The 24,392-nt window shown below is 56.1% G+C and overlaps 1 protein-coding gene and 1 non-coding gene across 5 annotated transcripts; one reads left to right on the top strand and one right to left on the bottom strand.

The window, feature by feature from the left end:
• The first annotated feature begins 281 nt into the window (after positions 1-281).
• FBLIM1 (filamin binding LIM protein 1) lies at positions 282-20,322 on the top strand. Of its 4 annotated transcripts, none has more exons than XM_037045148.1 (8): positions 282-761; positions 5,934-6,194; positions 10,857-11,062; positions 11,389-11,506; positions 12,383-12,552; positions 14,649-14,827; positions 15,792-15,909; positions 18,902-20,322. In XM_037045148.1, exons 2-8 carry the CDS (start codon positions 5,945-5,947, stop codon positions 19,013-19,015), a joined length of 1,155 nt encoding a protein of 384 aa, XP_036901043.1. In that variant the 5' UTR covers positions 282-761; positions 5,934-5,944; the 3' UTR covers positions 19,016-20,322. The 4 variants fall into 4 exon arrangements, with proteins under 4 accessions (XP_036901043.1, XP_036901042.1, XP_036901041.1 ...); XM_037045147.1 differs by having other exon boundaries at positions 283-761; positions 5,925-6,194; XM_037045146.1 differs by lacking the exon at positions 282-761 and adding an exon at positions 1,075-1,152 and having other exon boundaries at positions 5,925-6,194.
• On the bottom strand, positions 16,862-16,963 carry LOC118986398 (small nucleolar RNA U13). Its single transcript, XR_005066367.1, has one exon. It is a non-coding gene; the product is annotated as a small nucleolar RNA U13 (small nucleolar RNA).
• Positions 20,323-24,392: the final 4,070 nt, after the last annotated feature.

The following is a 24,392-nucleotide window of genomic DNA, read 5'->3' as shown; positions in this document are numbered from 1 at the left end:
CCCCCCTTACAAGCCCATGAGTGTGAGCCCCTCAAGAGCCGCCCAAGAGCCGCCGTGGCCAGGGTGACTGCAGCGTTGGGCCCACAGGCAGGGCCTGCCCCCCGCCCCACCCCACCCCCAGATGGCGCTGGGTCCAGTGCTCCACTGGCCTCAGCCACTGTGGCTTTAATCAAAAGAACAATCTGTTTGCCTCTGAATCAGACCCAGATTGCCTTTCCCAGCAATGCTCCGGAGGCCTCCTGGGACTCGGGCGGCCCATCCCGGCTCCATCTCCTGCCCTGGGGCCGGGGCTCGGCTTCACCTCCCAATTCTATTCTCTAGCCACTCCAGCTTGGGGGAGGGTGCGCAGGAGGTGAGCGGGGGTCCTCAACAGGTGATGCAATGGCCACTGGGCCCTGTCTCCCAGGACCCTGGGACCCAGCTGCCGAGGGCTTGAGACCAGACAGGTAGTGACAGCCCAAGACAGCAAATCCCGGTGACCTGCTTCACTGGGGCACCCTGGAAAAAGCCCCGAGCCCAGCCTACATGGACCACTCCTTGCGTTCTCTCGGCTGCCGGCAGCATCTTCTATCCTCAGGCAGACCCCGACGGCAAGGCAGCCACTCCCGGGTTTTGTAGACAAAGAAACTGAGGCTCTGGAAGATGGAGTGACTGCCGGGGTCCCTGGGGTTAGTGACGGGCCGTGGAACCCAGACCCACCTGACTCTGGGGAATGCCAGGCCAGCCTGAGGTGTAAGCACCCCCTCCACCAAACAGGGCAGGTAGGACCACCAGCCCAAGTGATCTATGGGTGGGGGAGGGTAAGGACCACTCAGGGTGCACAAAGGCCATGGGGGTGCGGGCAGAGGGGGAGGCCTCCCTCCCTCCAGGTCTGAGACGGGGGGTGGGAGGAGGGGTCGAGGAAACAAAGGGAGGGGGAGGGGGCGGCGCAGGGCGCGGCCAGCCAGGTGGGGGGGGCAGGTGGGGGGCTGCTTCCGCCCAACGGGAGTCTCGGCCCCCTCCCCCAAGCCTCACCTTTTATGGTAAGGCGGCCGGGGCGCGGGGCGGAGGGAGCCAGGGGGCGGGGAGGGCGGCGGGGCGGGAGGCGCGCGCTGCTCCTGGCTCTGCTCGCTCGGGCGTCCGACCGGACCGGCCCGAACGCGGGAGGCCCAGGTAAGATGGGCGGGGGGTGGGGTGGGGGTCCTGTTCTTCCGTCCTTCCGTCCTTGTCCCGGGTACACACAGGTGACAAACCGGCAGTCCAGGGCCGGAGGCCACCCCGCCCCCAGCCGGGACCCCAGCCCCCGCGCTCCTGTAGGGGTCCTGCGGCACCCGGGGCGGGGGGAGGTGCCTGCGAGACCCCGGGGCGCTGTCTATCCGTCCCAGCAACTCGGTTACAGTCCGGGAGTCGGGGGAGGGCTAGTGTCCCTGCCCCGTGCGGGGCGCCTGGGGCAGGGGAGGCAGGGCGGAAGCTCCCGCACAAAGAGGACAGCGTCCCGCACATGGATCGAATTAAAGTCCCCGGCAGCGCCCCACGGTGACCCGGCCAGCGCCCTGCTTGGCTGCTTGCGGGGGTGCGCCGAGTTTCCGGACCTCCGGAGACCTCCGGGCCCCTTTATCCAGCGGGGCTCTGGCGAGGGGAGGGGAAGAGCTTCAGGACAGTCCCTCTCAGGGCCGTAGTCCCCGTCGGGGGCTGGGAAGGGGTGAGGCCGGACCAGCCCCAAGGTGTGTGCGTCTTGGCATGGGTCCCCCGAGGATCCCGGGAAAAGGCTGGGCAGCGCATAGATTTCTTCCCCCATAATGAAGGAAGCGAAGTCCTAGTCCCCCCTGTCCCCCCAGGAGCCCAGCCCCCAGGGGCTCCTGCTCCCACTCCGGGGCTGAAGAACCAGCTGGCCCTCTCTTGGCCCTAAGCACCAAGGTCTTCTGCACCCTCTTTCCTCTTGTCCCCTAAGCCAGCCACCCTTTAGGACAGACCTCAGTATTCTCACTTTATTTAAAAAAAAAAAAAACAAACCAACTGAGGCCCAGAGGTTCAGTGACCTGCTCCGGGTCACTCAGCAGGAAAGAGGTGGGGCCCGTGCGAACCCAGCTGGATGCGCTTCCTCCCCTTTCTTGGGTGAGAGGGAGGGGAAGCCCTGTCTGAGGCTGCAAGGGCCCCTGCAGGGGGTGAGGGGTGCAATCACCCCCCGCCCCACCTCTAGCGAAATTTAATTCTGAACGGAGCAGAGGCTGCTTGACCAGAGTGTCAAAGAACAAAGCTCAGAGGCGGTTCTAGAGTTTTTGGAAGGGGTGAGGAACAGGACACGGGGGCAGGGAGGGGGCACGCAGGGGGCACTGCCCGGAGACCCTGGAGGCCCTGCCCTGGGCTGCAGCCTAAAGCCAGGCTGGGTGGGTAGTTGCTGGATCTCGGCCTCCTTCCTTCCTCTCGACAGGAAATGACTTTCCTTCCCTTTGTTCCCACTTTCTCTGCTTACCCGACTGGATCTCAGATCCTCCTGGGGGGGGGGGGGAGGAAGGATGGGGGTGGAGGGGCCCTCGGGCACCACTGCCTGAAATGCTGCCCACAGGGAGCTTTTGCACATGAACCCTGCTCCAGGATGACAGGAGGGACCAGAGGGGCACAGCCTCCCTTTCCCTCTGGGGCCTGGCTGACCTGACTGACCAGGCTTTGCAAGTCCCCAGCTGGGCCCCTTCCCCTGGGGCCTGAAGTCCCAGCAGAAACCGCAGGAAGTGGGGGGGGGGGTGCCCAGCTGTGAACATCTGGCCTCAGCACTGGGACATTTGCCTTGGATGTTTTCCGAGAAACCAGCAGATCCAACTTCCTGAAGGGGTGAGCTGGGGTGGAGTGGGGGTCAGGGGTAGAGTGGGGGGGAGGAGGGCAGAGATGGCATCCCCAGCAGTCTCTAGGGACGGCCCAGGATGCACTGACCACAAGATAATCAGCCCAGATTGGGCCATTCTGGGGTGAGAACAAGTCTGAGAATATGGGGGCGTGCCTGCGACCCAGGGAGGAAAAAGTGAGTCTCGGGTCCAGAGACACCTAGACTCACCTCGGATGGTGATGGTGCTTAGTTAGAATCCCGAGTCTGCCACAGGTGGCCTGGGAAAGGCACTTAGCCTCTTGGGGCCTCACTGGCCCACCTGTGACCTGTGACCTGGGGGCAGAATGGGCTGTGAGGGTTAGGTGAGTTTTGAGGACCGGAAGGCCCTGGGCACGGTGCCTGGTACACGGCAGTCGCGTCATCAGCAGCGCCCGGGTGGTTTCTTTTTTTTTTTTTAAGATTTTATTTATTTCTTTTTAGAGGGGAAAGGAAGAAGAGGGAGAGAAATATCAATGTATGGTTGCCTCTGGTGTGTCCCCTCCTGGGAACTGGCCTGCAACCCAGGCATGTGCCCTGACTGGGAATCGAACCGCGATCCTGTGGTTCACAGGCCTGCGCTCAATCCACTGAGCTACCTGGGCGCCTGGTTTCTTGTATTGAAATCTCAGAGGCTCTGAACGTTGTTTACAGAAATAGATAATGAAGTTTGTAGCACAGTATAACCAGAGGCTGCGACGGCCAATATGGGCATATGTGCTTCCAAACATCACTTACACAACAAGGAACGAAAAGGATGTGCTTAGAGAGCTTCTGACACTTTCTTCAAATACTGTTTTGGAATCGGTATTTTTTAAAAGATTTTATTTATTTTTAGACAGAGGGGAAGGGAGGGAGAGAGTTAGAGAAACATCAGTGTGTGGTTGCCTCTCACGTGGCTCCTACTGGGGACCTGGCCTGCAACCCAGGCATGCGCCCTGACTGGGAATTGAACTGGCAACCCTTTGGTTCGCAGGCCCGCACTCAATCCACTGAGCTACACCAGCCAGGGCTGGAATTGGCGTTTCTTTTATTGGCCTGAGTGATACATTTTAACCACACATAAGGGGAACTTAAGAGGAATTTGTCAGCATTGATATTGTTTTTGTTGTTATTATTCTCCGTCAGTCACCAAGATTGCCCACGGTGGCTGGTTGGGACTTCATGTGGAGGGAGGCCTTGGGGTGGTCACTTGGGCTCCAAGTCCACCATGGGGATCTATCAGGACTCTCACCCCCTGCCCACCTGCTTCTCCAGGTTCGCTCTCTGGGTCCCTATTTTCTCTCCTCCCCACGGACCTGCGGGCTGGACTTTGGGGCCATGTCCCCGTGACTGGGGCACGGGGTGCAGAGAGAGAAAAGGGCACACTTTCCCCCCTGGGTGCCCCGCGCTGGCTCCTGAGCTGAGTGTGGTTGACGCACCCTTCCCCATGGCCCGCCTCAGGCCCCAAGGCCACTGTCCACAGGAACCCCTGAGAGATGAAAACTGGGCTCTCCCTCGCTGGGCTGCTGGGCTGCTGGGCTGCTGCCCTGCTCCCAGACCCATGCCTTGATGCCTATGCTGGGAGCTGGACCCGGGTGCACTGAAGTCCCAGGCACAGCTGATGGCACATGGCCACTTCTGGTGGGGGCAGGGGCGGGGCAGACATGGCGACAGTGAGACAGCCTGTCATTGCCCTGGAAGCAGACAACAGTCTCAGGGAAAGGGTCAGGAAACGGGGGGGGGGGNTGGGGGGGGGGGGGGACTTCATGGAGGAGGTAAAGTTTGAGCTGGGCCTCTCAGGAAAAACTGAGGTTCACCTTGTGGCAGGTTGAGGCAGGAAAAACAGGTGGCGGGAAACACTCCCGGACAGGTTAGGGAGAAAGACGGTGGAGGAAGGGGGAGTGGGCGAGGGCATTTTGGGACTTGGCTTTCCAGGTAGTAGGGAGCCAGGGGAGACTTTTGAATAGAGGAACAATAGAGCGCGGGCCTGCGAACCAGACGATCGCGGTTCGATTCCCAGTCAGGGCATATGCTTGTGTTGCAGGCCAGTTCCTGGCAGGGGCCAGTTCCCTGCAGGAGATGCACAAGAAGCAACCATACATTGATGTTTCCTTCCTCTCTCTTTCCCTTCCCCTCTAAAGATAAATAAATAAAATATTTTAAAAAAAGAAAAAAAGAATGAATAGAGGAACAATAGCCTTACCCTCTAAAAAGACCGCTCCAGGGGTAGGGCGGAAGGCGGGACTGGAGCCCATTGAGGGTTTGGGCTGCAGTTTGGGAAATGGGGCAGAGTGAGTGATCCCAGCAGTGGAAACAAGGATTGACCGGCTCTGGAGGCTGACTGTGGAGAAGAGGTGCTGGCTGGTGGACTGGGCCGAGAGGCAGCAGAGCCCAGCAGCCAAGAGATGGGCTCTGGGGTCCAATCCCTGGTGTGCTGCCGCATGTGACTTCGTCACCTCTTTGCCTCAGTTTCCTCATCTGTAAGATGGGGGCAGCAATCATGTCTCTCCCCCAGCGGTGTTGGGATTTATGAGTTGATGGGCAGAAAGTGCTTAAGGCACGGAGTGGGTCTTGGGACACGGTAGCTTTGATTTTTCCATCCCCTCTGCCCCCTGGAGGCCAGTCCCGATGCTCTCCCGTGGAGGAGCTGTCCCAACCTCAGGGACTTAAGCTGTCTCAGGGGAATCCGGGTCCCAGGTGAGGGAGGTGACCTGGGGTGTGACCCTGCGGGTGGGGGGGTGGGGGGCGGGCTACAGGAGCTGCCCCTTCCTCACAGTACTTGGTAGAGATTCATCACAGTCCCTAGATGAATCACCCGTGGGGTGAGCAGGGCAGGGTTGCCCTTTGGTCCCCCAGGTGCGCAGGTTCGGGGGAGGAGCAGGCAGGACTCTGGGTCCCACCCTGTAGCCAAGTCACCTGGTAAATACTCGCCTTCACCGGAAGGACATCACCAGCCCCTTCGTCAGCAGGGCTGGGTGTCACTGGCTCAGTGGGGCAGTTGCCCCTGCCTTGTTAGGAGGAGGAAGGCTCCGTGCCCCAGGGGAGGGACTGGAGCCTTGGTGGGACACACCCTGTGCCTTGGGCCCAAGTGCCACTCTGCCCCCAACCCCACCAGGAGCCTCGGCGATGGCCTCAAAGCCTGAGAAGCGGGTCGCCTCCTCTGTCTTTATCACCTTGGCCCCCCCACCTCGAGATGCGGCTGTGGTTGAGGAAGTGAGACGGGCAGCTTGCGCGGCCCGGCCTGGCCGCCTCTGGGAGTCTCCTGCCCCAACAAAGGCACCTGGAGCTGGCTTGGCGGAGAGGCCCGGTCCCTGGACACCCTCTGGCAGGGCTGCGGCCACAGTGCCAGCTGCCCCCACTCAGCTCTCCAATGGAGGTAAGAGACTGGGGACTGGGTGGGAGACCGGGTAGGGGCAGCACTGAGGCCGGTGGTGGGGCAGGCTCTGAGATCATTCATTCATCCTTCACTCATTCCTCAAACACCTACTGTGTGCCTGGGTTTGAACCCTGGCTCCCACACTTCTCGGCTGTGTGACGTCAGCTGCAGTTCCCTACTCTGATAACAGGCAACCTTCGTCAGAGGGCTGTTCTGGGGGTCGGATGAGTTAGCACGGACGTTAGCCCAGCACCTGTCTCGAGGGACGCGTTAAATACATTATCTGTTGTAGTTACTTTGGGCCAGACACTGGGGACGTGAATGAAGAGACAAAAGTTTTCAGCCTGCATAAATCTTAGTGAGGAAAGCAGATAATAAAAATATAAACTATAATTCAGGAAGACAGAGGTGTGTTGTAGAGGAATAAAACACAGGAAAGAGGTCAGAATGGCTTCTGCAAGAAGGGGACATTCAGCTAAGACCTGAATGACAGGACAGAGCTTGAAGGACAGTGGGAACAGGGACCACCGAGGCCCTGGGCTGGAATGAATTTGACCAGTCTGAAGGACACTAGAGGAGGCTTTGTTTCCTCTGGGCTCTGCTGTTCCCTGGCTGTGTGATCTTAGATAAACTTCCTCCCTCAGTCTCCGCCTCTGGAAGATGGAAATGTGGTCGTGTGTGACGCATCCATCGCAGAATGGAGGCTTCACCTGTGACTGTTATTTTTTAAAAGATTTTATTTATTTATTTTTAGAGAAAGGGGGAAATACCAGTGTGTGGTTGCCTCTCATGCACCCCCTAGTGGGGACCTGGCCTGCAACCCAGGCACGTGCCCCAACTGGGACTCGAACCAGCAACCCTTTGGTTGGCAGCCCAGTAACTGTTCTATTACCTCATGCCTGGTCTGAGCTGGTCCTGCTGCCTTGTTGACAAGAGCCTTCCAATCCTCTCTCCCTGCAACTTCCATGGAAAGTCTCAGCTGTTGGATTGGGTAGCAGTGATGAAAGATGGTGGTCAGGGACCTGAGGCAGGGGGATGGCTCACTGTCCATCGGGGCACCAGCTGGAACAAGGAGCCCAGGGGCACCGAGGGCGAGAGGCCAGCCCCGGATGGCAGCCGAGTCCCAGGAATCCCCCAGATGTCCAGTCAGTCATCCTGCTAGCTTAGGGCAGCCCTGTGTAGCCATCACCATGGAAACCACCTAGAGACCAATAGGAAATGCCCATGATGGAGGGGCAGAAAGAAGGGGCTGCATGTGTACACACAGGGGAGTATGTGGGTATTCGTGGGACATGCGTCTTCATTATGATGTAACCTCCTGTGTCGATCTCCATCCTGACCACATACCCTGAGGACACAGCCTTGTCCAGCTGCTTCTCCACATAGAAGAACCAGGACCGAGGTCACACATCAGGACGTGTCATCCAGTGGGGAAAAAAGAGGTCCCTTTGGGTAGGAGAGGGAGCTCAAGAAATGCCATTTAGGTGCCCAAATTTCCTGGGTGTTTTCGCGGTTTATCGGAATTACAGGCAGATGATCCCGGGAGTAGTGTGGCAACAAAACCAGACCTTCCTCGGGAAGGGGCGGCTTCTGAACAGTGAGTGGTCGGCCATTTTGCCCCCAAGCTGGGTTTACATGGGGTTCAGCCTTGCCGGAGCGAGGTGCCTTCTCAGCGAGCCCCTTGGGCACGAGTCTGGTCTGACTACAGAACACAAAAGCGTCCCTGGGTCCCCGCCAGCTGCTGAAAGCCGCCTCTACAGCAGGCTGTCATCTGATGCCTCTTCTGGAGCCTGTCCCCTCAGGAATCCACCCACAGTCCTCTAGCCCTTCATCCTGGAGGAAGTCCCCGCCTTTCCCGCGCCCCTCCCCCACTCCGCACTTGACCCGCACACTGCCCCGCCTGTCTCATTCGGAAGTCAGCTTTTCTCTGCGCATCTGCCTAGAGGTCTGCTCGCCCTTCTCTGGCTCTCGGCCACCTGAACAGAGTCGTCCTCCCTCTGCTTGGGCCCCTTCTGCACACCTGCCCTGCGGCCTCCAGTCCTGTCTGGAATCCCTGCCCTGACTGGCACCCGCCCGCCCGTCACAGCCTATGGTCCAGAACCGAAGGCAGGCCCTGGGAGAGGCCTCGGTACCTGCTGCGTCTCCCGCTCTGGTTCCTGACTCACGGCCGCTCCTCTGCAGCGAGGTTCTCACACTGCAGTGGCATCCGCACCCCTGGGGGCTTGTTCAGACGCAGCTGGCTGGGCCCCACCCTGGAGTTTCTGACTCAGCAGGTCTGTGGTGGGGCCCAAGACTTGGCATTTCTTTCTTACGGGTTTCCAGGTAGTGTTGCCGCTCTGGTCTGGGGGCCACGCTTGGGGAGCTATTGTTTAGTCCTAAGACATTAGGTAGGTGAGACTTGAGGAGTAGAAGTCGTTCTCTGTGTGGCCTTTGAATCAGCAGCACAGGGAAGTTTTGAGAAGATGGAAGTTCTGGGAACTTACCCCACACCTGCTGAATCAGCAGCTCTGGGGTGGGGCCAGGCCCTCTGCATTAGAACAAATTTCCAGTCTGTACAGTCCCCTCAGCCCTTGGGACAAAGGAGGGGGGTTCATTATCTGCATGGAATGGACCAGAAACCCGAAACCCAGAGAGGTGCCCCAGTGAAGGAGCCAGGAATGGGACCAGAGCCCAGGTCTTCAGGGGCAGGGCCTTGGGCAGGGCACAGGGCAGCCTGTCCTCAGGTGGACCTGGCCTACCCAGTGTACTGGGGACAGCAGGTTGGTAGAGGACTCTGCATCCTTTCTCCGAGGGCACTGTCAGCAGGGCTCACCCTCTAGTGGCAGTAACAGGATTGTCACAGCCGTCTACACAGCCCCACACTACACAGGGCTTCTCTCCTGACCCCCAGTCCCTTCTCCAGGGGAGCACAGTGGGTGGGGGTTACCTGGACGTCAGTGTAGCTGGACAGGGGGCCCTGGGGCTGAGGCAGGAGCGTGGTGATTGGCCAGCCCACCTGCTTCCTGCCTGCCAGGAACCCGGGAAAGGCTGTGCCCAAGGACTGGCAGAAAGAAAGGGTGTCACTCCTGTCCTGCGTGTTTGCTGTTGGGTGTTTGTGTGAGTGTGAGTGGGCGGGGGGGGGGCTTTCAAACATACCCAGGAGTAGAGAGAACAGTACAAGGAACCCTGTGTACTCCGTATCTACTTTCAACAATAAGTTTTGGGCACATGTGTTACATCTGTCTGCCTCTTCCTTTCTTTCCTCCCCCTCCTTTCCTTTCCTTGTAAGTATTTGAAGGGTTTTATTTATTTATTTATTTTCGGAGAGAGGGGAAGGGAGAGAGGGAGAAAGAAAGAAAGGGAGAAAAACATTGATTGGTTGCCTCTTGTATGGTCCCCAACCAGGCACTGAACCCTCAACCCCGGGCATGTGCCCTGACTGGGAATTGAACCAGCAACCCTTTGGTTCACAGGCCTGCACTCAATCCACTCAGCTACACTAGCCAGGGCTCTTTTTTATTTTTATTTTATTTTTTTACATAACCACAGTGGGAAACAAAATCAGCAAGAATACCTTATGATTGTCTAATACACTACCCGTGATTCATTTGCCCTGAATTGCCATAAAAATGCCCTGTAACTGTTGGATTGTAGTGGAATGAATGGGCTACGTTATGTCTTGTCTTTCCTCTGAGCCACGTCATCCAGTGGAATTTTTCGCTTTTCCTCATCTGCAAAATGAGGGTTAAATGAGATGACTCATCCTTTGAATAAGGTCTGTTCCAGCACTGTCCAATAAAATCGTGTTGTGAGTCACAAATCAAGCCCCATGTGTAATTTAAAGTTGTCTAGGATCCACACTGAAAAAAGTAAAAAGAATTAAGTGGTACTACTTTTCATAATATGCCATGTGACCCAGTATATAAAAATGATCATTTTGGCATGTGATCATTATTTAAAAAGCGGTATTTACTTACTTTTAGGGGGAGGGGAGGAGAGGGAGAGAAACATCAACTTGTGGTTGCCTCTTGCATACCCCCTACTGGGGACCTGGCCCGCAGGCGTGAGCCGGCCTGTGAACCTAGGCAGGCGCCCTGACTGGGGATCGAACCAGCCATGCTTTGGTTCGTAGGCTGGCTCTCAATCCCCTGAGCCACACCAGCCAGGGCTCAGCGTGGACTTTGCGTGTGCTCAATAGCCACCTGTGGCTGGTGGCAACTTTGTATGACTGGATGAATATAAACATCATGGGGTCATTTTTCTACAAGTCTCTTAATTCCCCTGCCACTGACTTGTCACAGAAATGTGCTGATGTGACTCTTGCCTTCCTTGTGGTCTCATCCCACTTGCCCCTCTGTCTTCCAGTTGTATTCTGAAAGGACATGAAGTCTAGGTAGGGACTTGCTTAGATCGTGTTTGCTTTGGGTTTATGTCTTGGGGCTCGTTTTGGTGAGAGCATTTCAGAGCCGGTGCCCACAGCTCACTGCTGCACGAGGTGAGTCAGAAGACCCCCGACATCCGCTGAGGGCAGGTGTAGGTGCAGGGGGCGGCGGCCAGAGCCTCGGGGGCAGTTCCGCATCAACCTGCTGAGGGTCATTCCCCGCGTCCATGATGTTGCTGGTGGCGGTTCCCACACTGCAGTGGCTTCAGCACCACCTGAAGAGCACGTCCTTGTACTTGTAGGGGGTCCTCTTCCTCCCCCCGCCCTGGATGGCGAGGACGTGCTCCCCGACCTGGACCTCCTCCCACCTCCCCCGCCCCCGCCGGCATACCTGCCTCCGCCCAGCAACGAGGATGACGACGACGCGGTCCCTGCCCCAATGGGGGCATCCCTCATTTCCGACTTAGAGCAGCTCCATCTGCCCCCGCCCCCGCCGCCGCCACCACAGGTACTGTGGACCATTTTTAATCCTCTGCCCTTAATAACAGAGGCCACTGTAGAAATGGGAGGAACTCCAGGCCAAGGAAAATCCTGGGTCCTGAAGCTTCCTTACAGGTAGAAGGAAGTTGCTTTGACTGGTCGAAGGAACCCAGACCAGGAGCTGGGAGACCTGGGCTCCGGCCGCCACTGTAGCCTTCCTGCTGAGTACCTTGGCTGGGTCACTCGCTTCTCTGGGCCTCAGTTTCCTCCTCTGTACCATGGGGCTAGATGTGCCTTGTGCCACCAGATGAGGGGTGGGGTCCCCACTGGATGACTTCTCTCGTGTCCCCACAGCCCCTGGCAGAGGGGCCTCCGTTCCAGCTTCAGCCTAGTTGTCTGGGACCCATGGAGGAGGAGCTGCCGCCGCCCCCAGATGAGCCTGTCGGCTTCCCAGAGAGAGAGGCGTCCACAGGTATGGATGGGCCCAGGGCTGGGGAGGGTGGTTCTGGAAAGTCCTCGGGGCCAAGCACCCACCACATGTCCTTGTGTGGAATGAGCTCTAAGATGCACAAAGACGTGCAGAACAGCACGGAGTTTGCTATTTGTAGGCAAAATGGGTGGGTGCTTCCTCTTTTTCACAGCTGCATCGTATTCCTTTGCGGGGCCCTACCGTGTGCATTTGCCAGTCGCCTGTGAACAGGTGCTTAGGGGGCTCCTGGCTGTGACAAAAATTAAGGCTGAGGTGAACTGCCTTGCACGTGGTCGTTGTTCCTGGTGCAAGCTTGTGAGATAAATTGCTAGAAGAGGAAGTAGTGTGGCCCAAGGGTGGGTGTATTTGTAACTGCGGTGTTTTTTGCCGGATTGCCCTTCGTGGATCAGCCCCATCCGCCCTCCTGCCAGCAGCGCCTGTGTGGCCATTTTCCCCCAGCCCCTCTGGCACCACATGTTATTCCTGTAATGAACAGTAGTGGGCGCTTATTTGCCAAAAGGCCTTCGCTGCTCCAAGGTCATAAAATAATTCTCCTCTGGTTGCTCTTAGTGTTCTCAGGCTTTCATTTTCCACATCTCTCACACACTGGAAATGACTGGGGTGTAGGATATCACGAGGGAGGCCTCCCCCCACTTTGATATTTTGCAGATGGCAACCCAGTTGTCCCCACACTGTGTCTCTTCAAAGGCCATTTGCTTTGCTCCTTACCGCTCCTACTGACTCCCAGGAGGCGAGGTCGCACTCACGAGCCCCAGGGGGTCGAGGCAGAGACCTGGCACCCTGGGTATGTTGTGGGTGGTGACCGGGGACAGTCCTCCCAGGTTGGGCAGATCATGGCCTGTGTCTCTTCTACCCCAGACGTCTGTGCCTTCTGCCACAAGACTGTGTCCCCCCGAGAGCTGGCCGTGGAAGCCATGAGGAGGCAGTACCACGCCCAGTGCTTCACGTGCCGCACCTGCCGCCGCCAGCTGGCCGGGCAGAGCTTCTACCAGAAGGATGGGAGGCCCCTCTGCGAGCCCTGCTACCAGGTAACCCCCTGCAGCAGCTTCCCGGGTGCTGGGTACATGGGAGATGTTGTATCATTTCATTCCCAAAACAGCCCTGGGAGGCAGGCAGTACTGGCCCATTTCACAGAGGAGGAGGCGGAGGCTCAGAGACGGGGGAGGAGCCCAGCCAAGGTGGATGGCTTTCCTGTGACAGCTATAACCTTTGCCACACACTTGGTGGCGCCAGACAGCACACACTGACCCTCTTACAGTTCCAGAGTCAGAAGTCCAAAATCTGTCCAATCACAGCGTTGCATTCCACCCCACGCCCCCAAACTCCGGGGGAGGATCGTTCCTTGCCCTTCCCAGCTTCTAACTCTGTGTTCCGTGCCTGCCTTGGCTCCTCGGTTCCATTTCCAAGTTAGCAGGGTCGCATCGTGCTTGGCTGTCAAGTTCCTTTCCCTGTTTGATCTCCCTCCCTCTGCCTCCCTCTTAGGGGGACCCTCATGATGGCATTCAGGGCCCACCTGGCTCATCCAGGATAATCTCCCCATCTCAAGGTCAAGCACATCTGCAAAGTCAGGAGCCAGGCGTTAGGTCCTGGGTGCCTTTGGGGCTGTCACTCACCTTTCACACAGGGTCAGGCTCCAGAGGAGGGGTTCTGGAGCTGGGGTTCTCCTCCCCCACTCCCCCCCTCGACGCAGGGAGCTCTGGGCCTGCCCGTGGTCTTGCATTCTCCCCTAGAGCCACGAGGTTCTGAAGGGGGAGTCTGTGGCACCGCTGGGTACCGCATGCAGCCTGGGTGCCAAGGTACTGAAATTTCTGGCTCTCCGATGGTGTGTGGCGGCACGTGGTGACGCGTTTCTGTGTGGTATGCAGACCACCCTCGGATGTAGGCCTCACCTTGTCCTCTTGGATGGGTGGCCCCTGGCAATCTACATTTCAGCAAGTCTCTCAAGTGATTCTGGTACATGGGGAAGTTTGAAGATTCCCAGTTGGAGGACTGGGAATTAGGACTGAAAGTTGGGACTGGCTTCAGAGTCAGAACGACATGAGCCCAGGCAGGAGGCACTGCGAGAGGAGAGAGGAGCAAGGCTGCCCACCTTTCTGACCTCATCAGTGTAGAGAGGCAGATGGCCTTACCCATCTTCCTCAGCTTAGAGCCAGGTAGGGGCGAGGCACTAAGGGGGTACAGCGGCGAGGGGGAGGGAGCTTAGAGCTGGAAGCATCCAGGGGGGACTGGGGCTGTGAGCTGAGGAGGGAAGGGGTGCCCCAGGAGGAGGGAAGGGGCAATGTACCCCCTCCCCCTGAAATATACCTGTCGGATGAAATGGGGTTAAAATTAACAGCATAGGAAAGGGGGAGAGATGGGTAGGAGAAATGGGCTGCTTAGGGGGAGGCCTGTCAGCCTACCATAGTGCTAACTCTCATCCATCCTCATTCCTGAGGTAGTTGATGAGATTATATGGTTGTACATGTACCTAGAGTCAACAATAATATTGGGCGTGTAAAAATTTGTTGGGAGCGTAGACCTCGTGTTAAGTGTCCTTATCACATAAAACAACTTAAAAAATGCACATAATATTATGGGATGTAAAATAAACTAGAACAGAGGAAAATCAAAGTACAGAGTAAGGTGAACCTCAAAGGGAGAGTTGATAGTACCCCAAAATGTATAAATAAGAGACCCTTACAATTCCTAAAAGGGGAGCATGGAATTGGACTCTGAGCTTCCCAGTGGGCAAATGGAAAAAGGAAAGGGTTTCAGGGTTTATTGTCTATAAGAGAAGAAGCCCATCAGCTTCTCCAGGAATTCCTTTTCCTGACTCTGGAGATTGAGAAGAAATCTCTCCTGTGGGCCCTCGTGGGTGTGGCCTGGGCGTTTCCTAGTAACAAAACTTGCTTTCATGGCTTTGTGGCAGGATTCCTCACTGGGGGCCAAGCACACGGGGCCAAGCTCAACCCACTGAAGTAGTAGTGCGGGTTTGGGGGTGGTAGTGATAGGCCACCTGCGTGCATCTGGGCTCCTCACCTGCACCCCTGGCCTTCTGGGCCCCTTCTGAGCTGGTCGGAAGCCCTTTGTGGCTTGGAGTGGGCACACGTGTGGATGGCTCTGAGGCAATGGCCCTTTGTCCCAGGACACCCTGGAGAAGTGTGGCAAGTGTGGCGAGGTGGTCCGAGAACACATCATCAGGGCCCTGGGCAGGGCCTTCCACCCAACCTGCTTCACGTGTGTGACCTGCGCCCGGTGCATCGGGGATGAGAGCTTCGCCCTGGACAGCCAGAACGAGGTGTACTGCCTAGACGACTTCTATAGGTACGAGAGGGGTCTGGGCACTGGGTGGGGCGGGACTGGGCAGAACAGAGGAGCTGAGCCCTAGTCCTGGGGGGGCTGGGGGAGAACTGAGCCCGAGACCCCAGGGCTGTGTCCATAGCTTTCCTGCAGAAACTGGGTCTGCCTGTTCTGCACACACCCCCATCTGACCATGTACCTGCTTGCATTTAACGTTTTGAGCATCTACACTGTGCCAGGCACTCGGGTTAGGCCATTTCATCCTCAAAACTCATGTAGTAGTAGATTAAGAACAGAGAACTTAATTGAATCAGGCCTTCAGGCATGCACACATCACCTCTATCAGGCAGGCACTGCTAAGGGTTCCATTTTACCAAATGTGGAAACTGAGGCATGCAGCGGATAAGTACCCAAAGTCTCCTCCCAGCTGGTAAGGATGGAAGTCACGACTCGCCGCGCCCCCCCCCCCCCCCCCCCCCCCCCCNGGATGTAACGCCTGGCCGCGCCCCCCCCCACCCCGCCCTGCCCCGCCCCGTCGGCCTGAATTCTTGGGCCTTTTTCTCAACCCCTAGACCACAGTGCCGTAAGCAGCAGTAGCGACAGGCATATCCCAGAGGGTGAGACAGATGTGCCCGCTGGAAAGAAAGGAAGAAGAAAAAGCAATGACCTAGAATACAAGACAAATGAAACGGGCCCCAGCCCCTCTGAACTCACAGGAGATGTCTTCGCTTTCTCAAATTCTGACATTCGCATCATTTCCTTGCCTCCAGCTAATTATACCCTGGGAAGCCGGGTCTAATTACTCCGGTCTCTCCATCCGCCCCTGCCGGGAAGAAATAGGCATTTGCGGTTGTAGCTCCAGGTGCAGTCTCGTAGCCACAGGTCTGAAATAGCTCTGGGAGGTGAATTAGCGCCAGGCGCCGTACTGACAGCTAATTTCTGTGGTTGTCGGCGTGAACGCCTCCGAAGTGCGTTCTCTTCCCTTTAGGAAATTCGCCCCTGTGTGCAGCATCTGTGAGAATCCCATCATTCCCCGAGACGGCAAAGATGCCTTCAAAATCGAGTGCATGGGAAGAAACTTCCACGAAAATTGCTACAGGTGCGAGGTGAGTGGAGCAGTGATTTAATGACATGCTGCAGGTCGTGTTCAGTCACACGAGTAGAGTCTATTCATCGGAACTCTTTTGAATTAATGATAGAAACTGAACTCAACCTACTTTCTGCAAGAAAGGGAGGGGGTTGTGGGAAGGCTCATAGAGATGTCACTGATTGTATCAAGTATCAAGTAATACTGTTATGGCACTCTCTCATTTCTCAGTTCTGCCTTTTTGTGTGTGTGTTTGCTTCATTTTCTCTTCCCGTGGGCTAGCATCCTCTGTGAGGAGAGGTATACAGTGCAGGGCCACCTTTGGGCCAGGCTTACATCTGTTTAACTTGGAAATGATAGCCAGAGAGCCGCTTCAGTCCCAAGAAGGCTTCTGATTGGCCCAGCGTGGGTTACGTGCCCATTCTAGACCAATCACTGGCCAGGGGCTGTGATGAACAACTCCTGGGGCCAGGGAGTTGAAACCACCATAGGAGGGAAGGCAGAGATGCTGGGCAGGCCCGCACTGCAGACGTCTTTCCCGGTGCTGGGGAAGAGCGTGTATAAATCAGCTTTGGGACTAACAAGGCTGTGATGGAGTGTAACCAGAGAGGTTGTAGAGGAAGTGATGCTTATCTTGGGTCTTGCAGGATGAGTAGGAGTTTGCCAGATATTCAGAGAGAAGAAAGGAATCCAGAAAGGGGCCAGGGTCTGTGAAAACCCACTTTGCCATGAGCAAGCCTGAAGGATCAGAGGAAGTGGAGGTTCCTTGGTGCGTCTGGAGTGTTGAGTGTGGGAGGCTGGGGTCAGAGGGAAGGAACGGGCCGGCATGCCCCAGGCCGCAGGGACGGTGAGACCGAGGTGGGAAACTGGTGCAGTAGTCCCAGCAGGAGATGTCGGGGAGCCTCACGGGTCCCCGAATGCCGAAGCTTAATAGCGCTCCTGTCACCATCGTGAAAATCTTCATTTTTTTATGTCAGACAGGTAATGTGCCAATGTCGTAACAATGCTTGTAGGAGGCATGTCGCACAACAGCGTGAACACCCAGTCATCACACTCAGGAACTACAGGAGGGTCCGGAAACCTTAATTTTTGAACAAGGGGTTCTGCGTTTTCATTTTGTCCCAGATCCTGTAAATTATATAGTCAGTCTTATTGGGGACACTCTGGGAGTCCTCCCCTGCCTCTTCCACTGTCAGCTTCATGTCACTGATGTTTCTGTCTTCTCTGGTGACGGCGACAAAGGTGGCAACTTTTGTGGGTGTCACCTAAGTGGGGACCCCCAGAGCAAACCTCTTAGCCAGTGAGTAAGTCTAAACATTTCTTTGAACAGACCTGTGGCACCAAGGGGCTGTTTTCTTATAAGTGTGACAAGGGAGCTCGGTCCAGAAGGTGACAGATTGCTTCTGAGTTATGTTGCCTTTGTTGTCAGAGTCCAGAGTCCGACTGATAGCGCATCCGGAAGGAACGGTGACGGAAATCGAGTGCGCTTATAGCCACCACAGCCTTCATAAGGTCCAGTGGCGATAAGCATTTCCCGGAGCCTGGTTAGCGAGCCAAGAGCCCCTCCCTGCTTGTCCTTGGTCAGCTGGGCCAGGGCCACAGTGAGCCTTCCCGGGCTGCAGCAGAAAGCCAGAGTTTCGACCCGCAGTCACAGTTCAGGTGGCGAGACCCAGACTGCCTCAGCCTGGAATGGACTGGGGCGCTGTTTCCTGGGGAAGGGCAGGAAAGGGGTTTCACGGCGCCGTCCAGCCACACTCTGGTCGTTCCTGTCCCTTGTGGTCCCTGTCATTTATTACCGTTGCTGGAGGGGTAGCAGTACTTTCATCCCTGGGCCGTGGTTTTTAACTTAGAAAATGCTTTCATGCACATCGCCTTACTTGACCCTGTGATGATCTTGCGAGATGGGAGTTACTGTCTCCATTTAAGATGCGGAAACTGAGGATGAGAAAAGTGACCCCAGCCCTGTTGGTCTGCGCTGGTGGACAAACAGCTCCACCCTACAGCTCCTTCCCAGATTGTGTGACTCTGTCATAGTTAAGATGTTTCCTTTCTTGACTCTAATTTAGAAGCGGTTACATGTGCACTTTGGGGACTTTACATTTGGCAAGTGATGATCTCAGAGCCTGGAATTTAAATAGTCCTTGAGACTCGAGATGCAGTTGCAGAAAAGAGACACACGAGGGCGCCCTCTGCTGGCCTTGGCATCAGAATGGCACCCCTGAGCCCCAAGTTGTCTCCAAAGGGACCAGCCCCTCTGAACTGATTAATGCAGCTTCCAGAGGATGCCAGCCGTGTCCTGAACCGCGTCCCTGGGCGTTAATTGTCCCCATTATTACTCCCCAGTGTGTGCCCTGGCAAAGCCCAGGTGAGGGACAGCCTTGCGGCAGAATGGTGAACTTAGCAGGTTGGCCTCCAAATCTCTCCCTCTCAAGTCCTTTGGTGATTTGAGAATTTGGAATTTTAAAGTTCGTGGCAGTGTCGAAGCTGTGCAGAAAGTGGAGCAATGAAAAGAGCCCTGGACCCTGAGCCTGGAGACCCGGGGCAAGCCCTGAGCCTCCCTGGGCCTCCGTTTCCGCATCTGAGATGAAGCCTGGGCTGGTTTCTGTTGCTCACTCAGCAGATGTTTGCCGAGTGCCCTCGGTGCCCCAGGCCCTGGTCTGGGTGGCATTGAGCAGGAAATGGGGTCACTGCCTTGCATAGGTCACGTCCTACAGGGACTGCTGGGTGGCTGTGAAGGCTCTTCTGCCTTTTTTCGTGATTCCTCGGGGGGCGTCTCCCCTCTGCTGACTCTGCCCACTCATCACACACTGCCTACCGTGTGCTTTGTCTTCCCCAGTGGGAACCTGCCCCAGGTGTGCTGGGGGAACAGGAATGAGAGCCACCTTCTCAGCCCAGAGGGAGTTTGTTCATTCAGTTAGTTTCATCAGCAGACACTGGGCGAGCTCCGCCTGGGGCCAGCTCCAGGCCACACCCAAGCCTGGGGTCCATCCACATGTCCTTTGTCCCCACAGGACTGCAGGATCCTCCTGTCTGTGGAGCCCACGGACCAAGGCTGCTACCCACTGAACGACCGTCTCTTCTGTAAGCCGTGTCACGTGAAGCGGAGCGCTGCGGGGTGCTGCTAAGAGCGCTGCGGGCCCTGGTGGAGGGCCGTTTCTGACTCGGCTTCCCTTCCTGACTGCTCTTGCGCACCTTCCTTCTGAGCCGCCGCAGGGACCAGCCCCAGCCTCCTCCTCCCAGCTCAGCAGCAGCGGCTGGCAGACAGCGCCCCTCCAACTCTCCCCTCCTCCTCTTCCTCCTCCTCCCCCTCCCATCCCCTGGGCACCAGAAGTCCCCATACCATGAGTATCTCATGGGGGTGCCGTGATTGAGGCTCCGGTCCCTCTTGCACACTGGCCTTGACTCCCCCCCCCCCCCCCCCCCCGTTTCCAGGGGTGAGGTGACACCCTGTGTCCCTAGCAATGACACTTTAGCTGTCCCGTTAGGGTGCTGAGATCAGCTCTGAGTTCCAGAACTTAGCTATTTGAGTTAAACTCCAAAGTTCCTTAAAAAAGTGCTTTTTTAAAATATTAAGGTTTAAATGATGAGAAACATTCTTTGGATCTTTTTTGCGAGGAGAGTGTACCTTAGTAGGAAATGTCTCCCATTTGTTCATAAATGTACAAGAATGTGACCTGGGGCGGTAGGGCCATGGACCCCGGCCCAGCTGTGAGCCTGAAGAGCAGGGGCAGGAGGAAGGGCCAGATATGCTGACACCCAAGGGCATCAGCAGCCCCCTGTGTGCCAGTCAGCTGACACTTATTAAGTGCCTGTTGTATGCAGGGAACTGGGTGCAGGTACTCTGAGGGTCCTTCCTGCGGCCTTAACTGGGGTGTGCACACCCCTCCCCCCCATACATACACTCCTTCAAGACAGTGCCAGGGGGTGTCCCTTCAGCCTCCTGGTTGTCTCCCCAAGGCCCACTCAGGCCCTCCTGCCCAGGCTGCCCTGCGACCGCTGCCTCTTTAAGGGTGCACCAAGAAGATTCTTCTCTTTTCAGGAAAATCACTTTTGTTGCTTGGCAACTTCTACAGCATTTTGTAGGGCACGAACAAAGTAAGGTGCACTTTCCTCCCTGGGGAGGTCCTGACATACCGCAGGCTCCCGTGGGCGTGGTGTGCCGGCTCCAGGTACTGAAGAGCTTCTCTTAGAGCCCCTTAGGTGCGTCAGAGCAGCTGGCCCCAAACCCCAGACATTCACAGCCCACGCCCAGCAGTCGTAACCAAGGACCTCATATCTTCCCACTGCCTTAGCATTTCCTTTAAATCAACATACTGTATTTACTCCCAGCTCTAGTCTTGTGCTGAACAAAATAGCCGTGCAGTCACAGGTTGGTGTGCCAGTTACATGTTTCCTATTCCACGTGGGAATAAACACGTAACCATTAGAAGTCCGTCTGTGTTCCATCTAAGGTCTCGCCGAGCTAGACATGAGCCTTGGATCGTAGCCCTGGAAAAGCGTGCCCTGGGCGTCTGCTCACAGTGCTGTGGGCATTCAGAAAGTGCACCTCCTTCTCCGTAAAGTGGGGTTCTGCTCAGCAGGTTGGGGAACTCAAGCCCAGCAATGGCGACTCAAACCAGCCAACTCAGCATGCCACTCCTTCCTGGACACAGGCCACCTGTACAGGGGAGCCATCTGAGGCCACCAAATCTTAGCAGAGTCGACCCTCACCCACAGGGTGCGCATGGTGCACACGAAGAGGACCACACTGACACCCTGATGCCAGGGCTCGCTCAGAGGGCGCAGCTCCAGAGAGGAGGGCGTTTGGCAGGAAAGCAATGGGCTTGACAGGCAGGCAACTTGGGTCTCAGACCTGGAGCTACCACTCCATAGTGTGGACTAGTTATTAAGCCTCCAAAATGTGATGTTCTCACCTGTAAAATGGGAACAACTTTAGTGTCCATCACATAGGGTTGCTGAGGTGGATAGCAATGTGAGGTTGGCAGGTTTCTGACTGGTTCATGGAGTTCCCTGCCCCTTCCGGTGCTGGCTGGCAATTCTTAGCCATCACTCCTATTGGCATTCCGCAATGGTTGAAGCCCCTCAATCAGGCAACGCCAGGGACCTGCCCCCAGGAAACAAGGGGGGTTGTGCTTGCTGCCCCTCATGGCGAGTGCTAGGAAGGACTCAGAACTGGGCAGGTGCTGAGGACTTAGGGGAGGATTGAAGGGAGCGGGGTTTGCTGTCAGGAAGTAGGGGCCGGTCTGTGATTGAGAAGCTTTAAAAGAAAATGTGGTGTGGCTCTACGCCTGAGCTTGGTAGGGGAGGAGCCGTGTCTCGAAGGACTGGGCTGCTGGCCCAGAGGGGCCATGCTCAGGATATGACTGCAGTGAGCTGGGAGACTGGAACCCACCTGCCCCTGCTGTGAGGGGCGGCTGGCTCGGTTTCTCCCATATTCAAATAGTCCTGTGCCGAGATCCCTCACGGCTCAGCCTGTTTCTAGTGGGTTATGTTGTGAGGGGTGTTACCTGGATGAACTTCTCGGGGATGCCATTGTTCTCCAGGCTGCCCGTTTATAAATCACTTCACAGGGAAACAATTCGAGGGAGATCTTTGCAGTGTGAAGTAAGGCTGTGTGATTGCACTTAGCACAGCCAAATTCACAGAGACAGACAGGAGATCGCTCAGTGTGGAGAGCACTCCAGAAAGGCGGGCTGGGGGAGGGGCAGTTCGATGAGTACAGAGTTTCGGTTCGCAGGGTTAAAATAAAAGTGGAGATGAATGGGGAGATGGTTGCACAATAATGTGAATCTACTTAATGCCGCTTGAAAATGGTTACGATGGCACATTGTACTATATATTTTGCCACAATTAAATACCTACATAGAGATGTGATGCTCGGAGACAGAGAGGGGCTGATAAAGCGATGCAGGCGTCTTGGGAGGAGGTCCCGGTCCCCTTGATCACAGTCCTGGGAAGGCTGGCCACGCAGTGTGCAAACCTGGTGAGACGCTGCTGGTTGACCTGGGCTTCCTGAAGGCAGGTTCCGAGCATAGCCACTAGAGGGCAGCGTGACCTAGCGAACTCGGCCTGGAGCCCTGGGGCACCAACATCCATCCTCTCATGGGGTCCTGGGCTTCTCATGCAAGATGGGAATACCTACTGTGTGGGGTTGCATCGAGGATGAGAGGAGAAGACAAACTGGAAAACTATGGCATTGTTGCAACTGGAACGCACCCTTGTTGAAGGGAGACTCGTGTCAGGAGACAGTTCCTCCTGGACTCCCGCCTGTGGGGAGGGTCCCACCTGGGAGCTCCCACGCAGCCACCTGCAAGTCGGTACCTGGGGACCTGGGCTCAATGAGCACGCATTCCACACAGGACCCTATGGGGTTGCTGGGGTGCCTGAGGTTTTCCGCTTGTCACCCCGCCTCAGGACCCCCTTACCTGAGGCCACACCCAGGTGTTGGAAGTGTGAACTCCACCCAGTGTGTGTCAGCCCCTCCACCCCACCCACCCACCCAGGGCAACCGAGTGCTGCTCCCCACGCTGCCAGGAACACAAACGGTGGACACAAAGGACTTCATGGGGAGCAGACGGATCAGGATGAGGGAGAAGGAGAAGGCTGCGCTGATAGGAAAGTCCCCGTGACCATGGAACAGCGTCAAAGAAATGGTTTTATCCACTTAGAACACACTTCTCAGGAGGCGGATAGCTACTGGAAAAACTAACCATAATCTATGATGTAGGTGACAATTCAGAGACAAAGACGTTGCGCATCAGAGAGCAGGTGTGACCGCCCAGGGCTGCCCGCACAGTGGGGCTTGAACTGGGTCCGGTGGAAACCACAGGCCTCGGCCACAGGCCCAGGTCCCAAACACCCGCCATCCACAATGTCCCAGGTGCCGAAATCGAGCTGAAAAAAAATCTTTAATGTCTTCTCACCCTTCGCCTTAGCAGCTGCAGATGTAACTTCCCCGATTCATACAGAAAGGAGTTTGCATTCATAGTGTCTGAGCGTACCAATCTTGAGAATGACCATCAGGTTCAAGACTGCAGAGTGTGTCCTACTCACGACCTCCCTTCCACAGGAATAAAAAAAGTGCCCTTCAGTGGAAAACTGCTTGCTGTCCAACTGCATCTCCTCCGGGGGGTCAGATGCCGGCCAGCCCCTCGGGCTCTTACAGCCGTACATCCCGGCAGGCCGGCCCCCTTGGCCCCTTGTGGGAAAAGCAGTTCCACCCTATTTGCACATTCATTTCGGTAGTCCTCACCTCTAAATGTGAACATTCTTTTGTTGCCCCTTTGAGCTAGTCAGTTATAACAGGCCCACCTGGTTCCTGCAGGAGTTAAATAAAATGTTTAGCAAGCGTTGATTGTATACCTTTTTTTAATTGGCTTTTTTTATTTAATTATTTTTCAAGTACCGTTTTCTGTCTATTACCCCCATCCCATCCCACCCCCCATGCTCCATTGTATATCTTTTTTGAAAGTTGCAATGCTTCCTTCGTCGGGAACCTATGGACGGCCCCTCGAGGCCAGGAGAAGTGGTGTTCGGGAGCCTTAAGAAGCAGCAGGCAGGTAGCAGCTGCCCCTCCATCACACCCAGAACAGTCTCTGGGGGACCGAGGGGAGAGGGTGGGGTGGGCTCTGCTCGGGTGGGTGGGACAACGTCTTAGCAAGACCCAGATGCTCCCTCTGGTGGAGCCTCTAACCAGCCACTTGAACTTGAGACAACCCTTTAGGGTGAGGAAGGACAATAGAAACTGACTTTTATTTCCTGAGTGCTTGTTTGGGGAGGAGCTAGACAGGTCGGATGATTGATTATTCCGGACAGGAGGCAGGTTTCAGCAGGGTTAGGTAGCCGGCCTGGAAAGGTAACCAGGCAGGTCAGACGAGGAGGCTCGGGCTGTGACCCGCCTGGCCCTCGGGGGACCACCTGACTGCCACACCAGCAGCTGCCAGGGGCTACTCCATGCTTGTCCTATGGTGTCTTCCCAACACCTCTGCGTGGAAGGCTCTGATCGTTCCCATTTTACAGATGAGAAAACTGAGGCTCAGGGAGATGCTATGACTTGCCCAAGGACACAGCCAGTGGCCACAGTGGGACTGTACCCTAGGATTTCTAACCCTGAGCCCTTAGGGCCTGGTCAAAGCATGTCTGTAGGGCCCCCCTGCCCCCTAGAAAGGTGCCCAGAGAGTGAGTGGCAGAGATTCAGCCAAACATGGTCCTTAACAAAGAAATGGGAGCCATCTGGGCTGCTTAGTCATGATGATGCTGGTGGTAATGACAACAGCGACCATTTCCTGGAAGGGTAGATGTTTAGCCTTGAGGTCATTACTTCTGATCCATCCTTGAGACAAGGAGACTAGGGTTCAAGGTCACACCACTGGTGCTTCTGGCCCTAAATGCCACTCTTAACCCCTTTTTTTCACTGCCTTCTCCTCTTCACTATGAGCCCAGGCAAGGTGCTCTGCGAATCTCTTTCCTTCATTGGTGAAACACAGATAATTACCAGTATCA

The sequence above is a fragment of the Sturnira hondurensis genome, unplaced genomic scaffold (assembly GCF_014824575.4).
Source record: "Sturnira hondurensis isolate 20B ecotype Veracruz unplaced genomic scaffold, ASM1482457v3 Scaffold0004257, whole genome shotgun sequence".
NCBI lineage: Eukaryota > Metazoa > Chordata > Mammalia > Chiroptera > Phyllostomidae > Sturnira > Sturnira hondurensis.
This window is presented reverse-complemented; position numbering and strand designations above follow the sequence as displayed.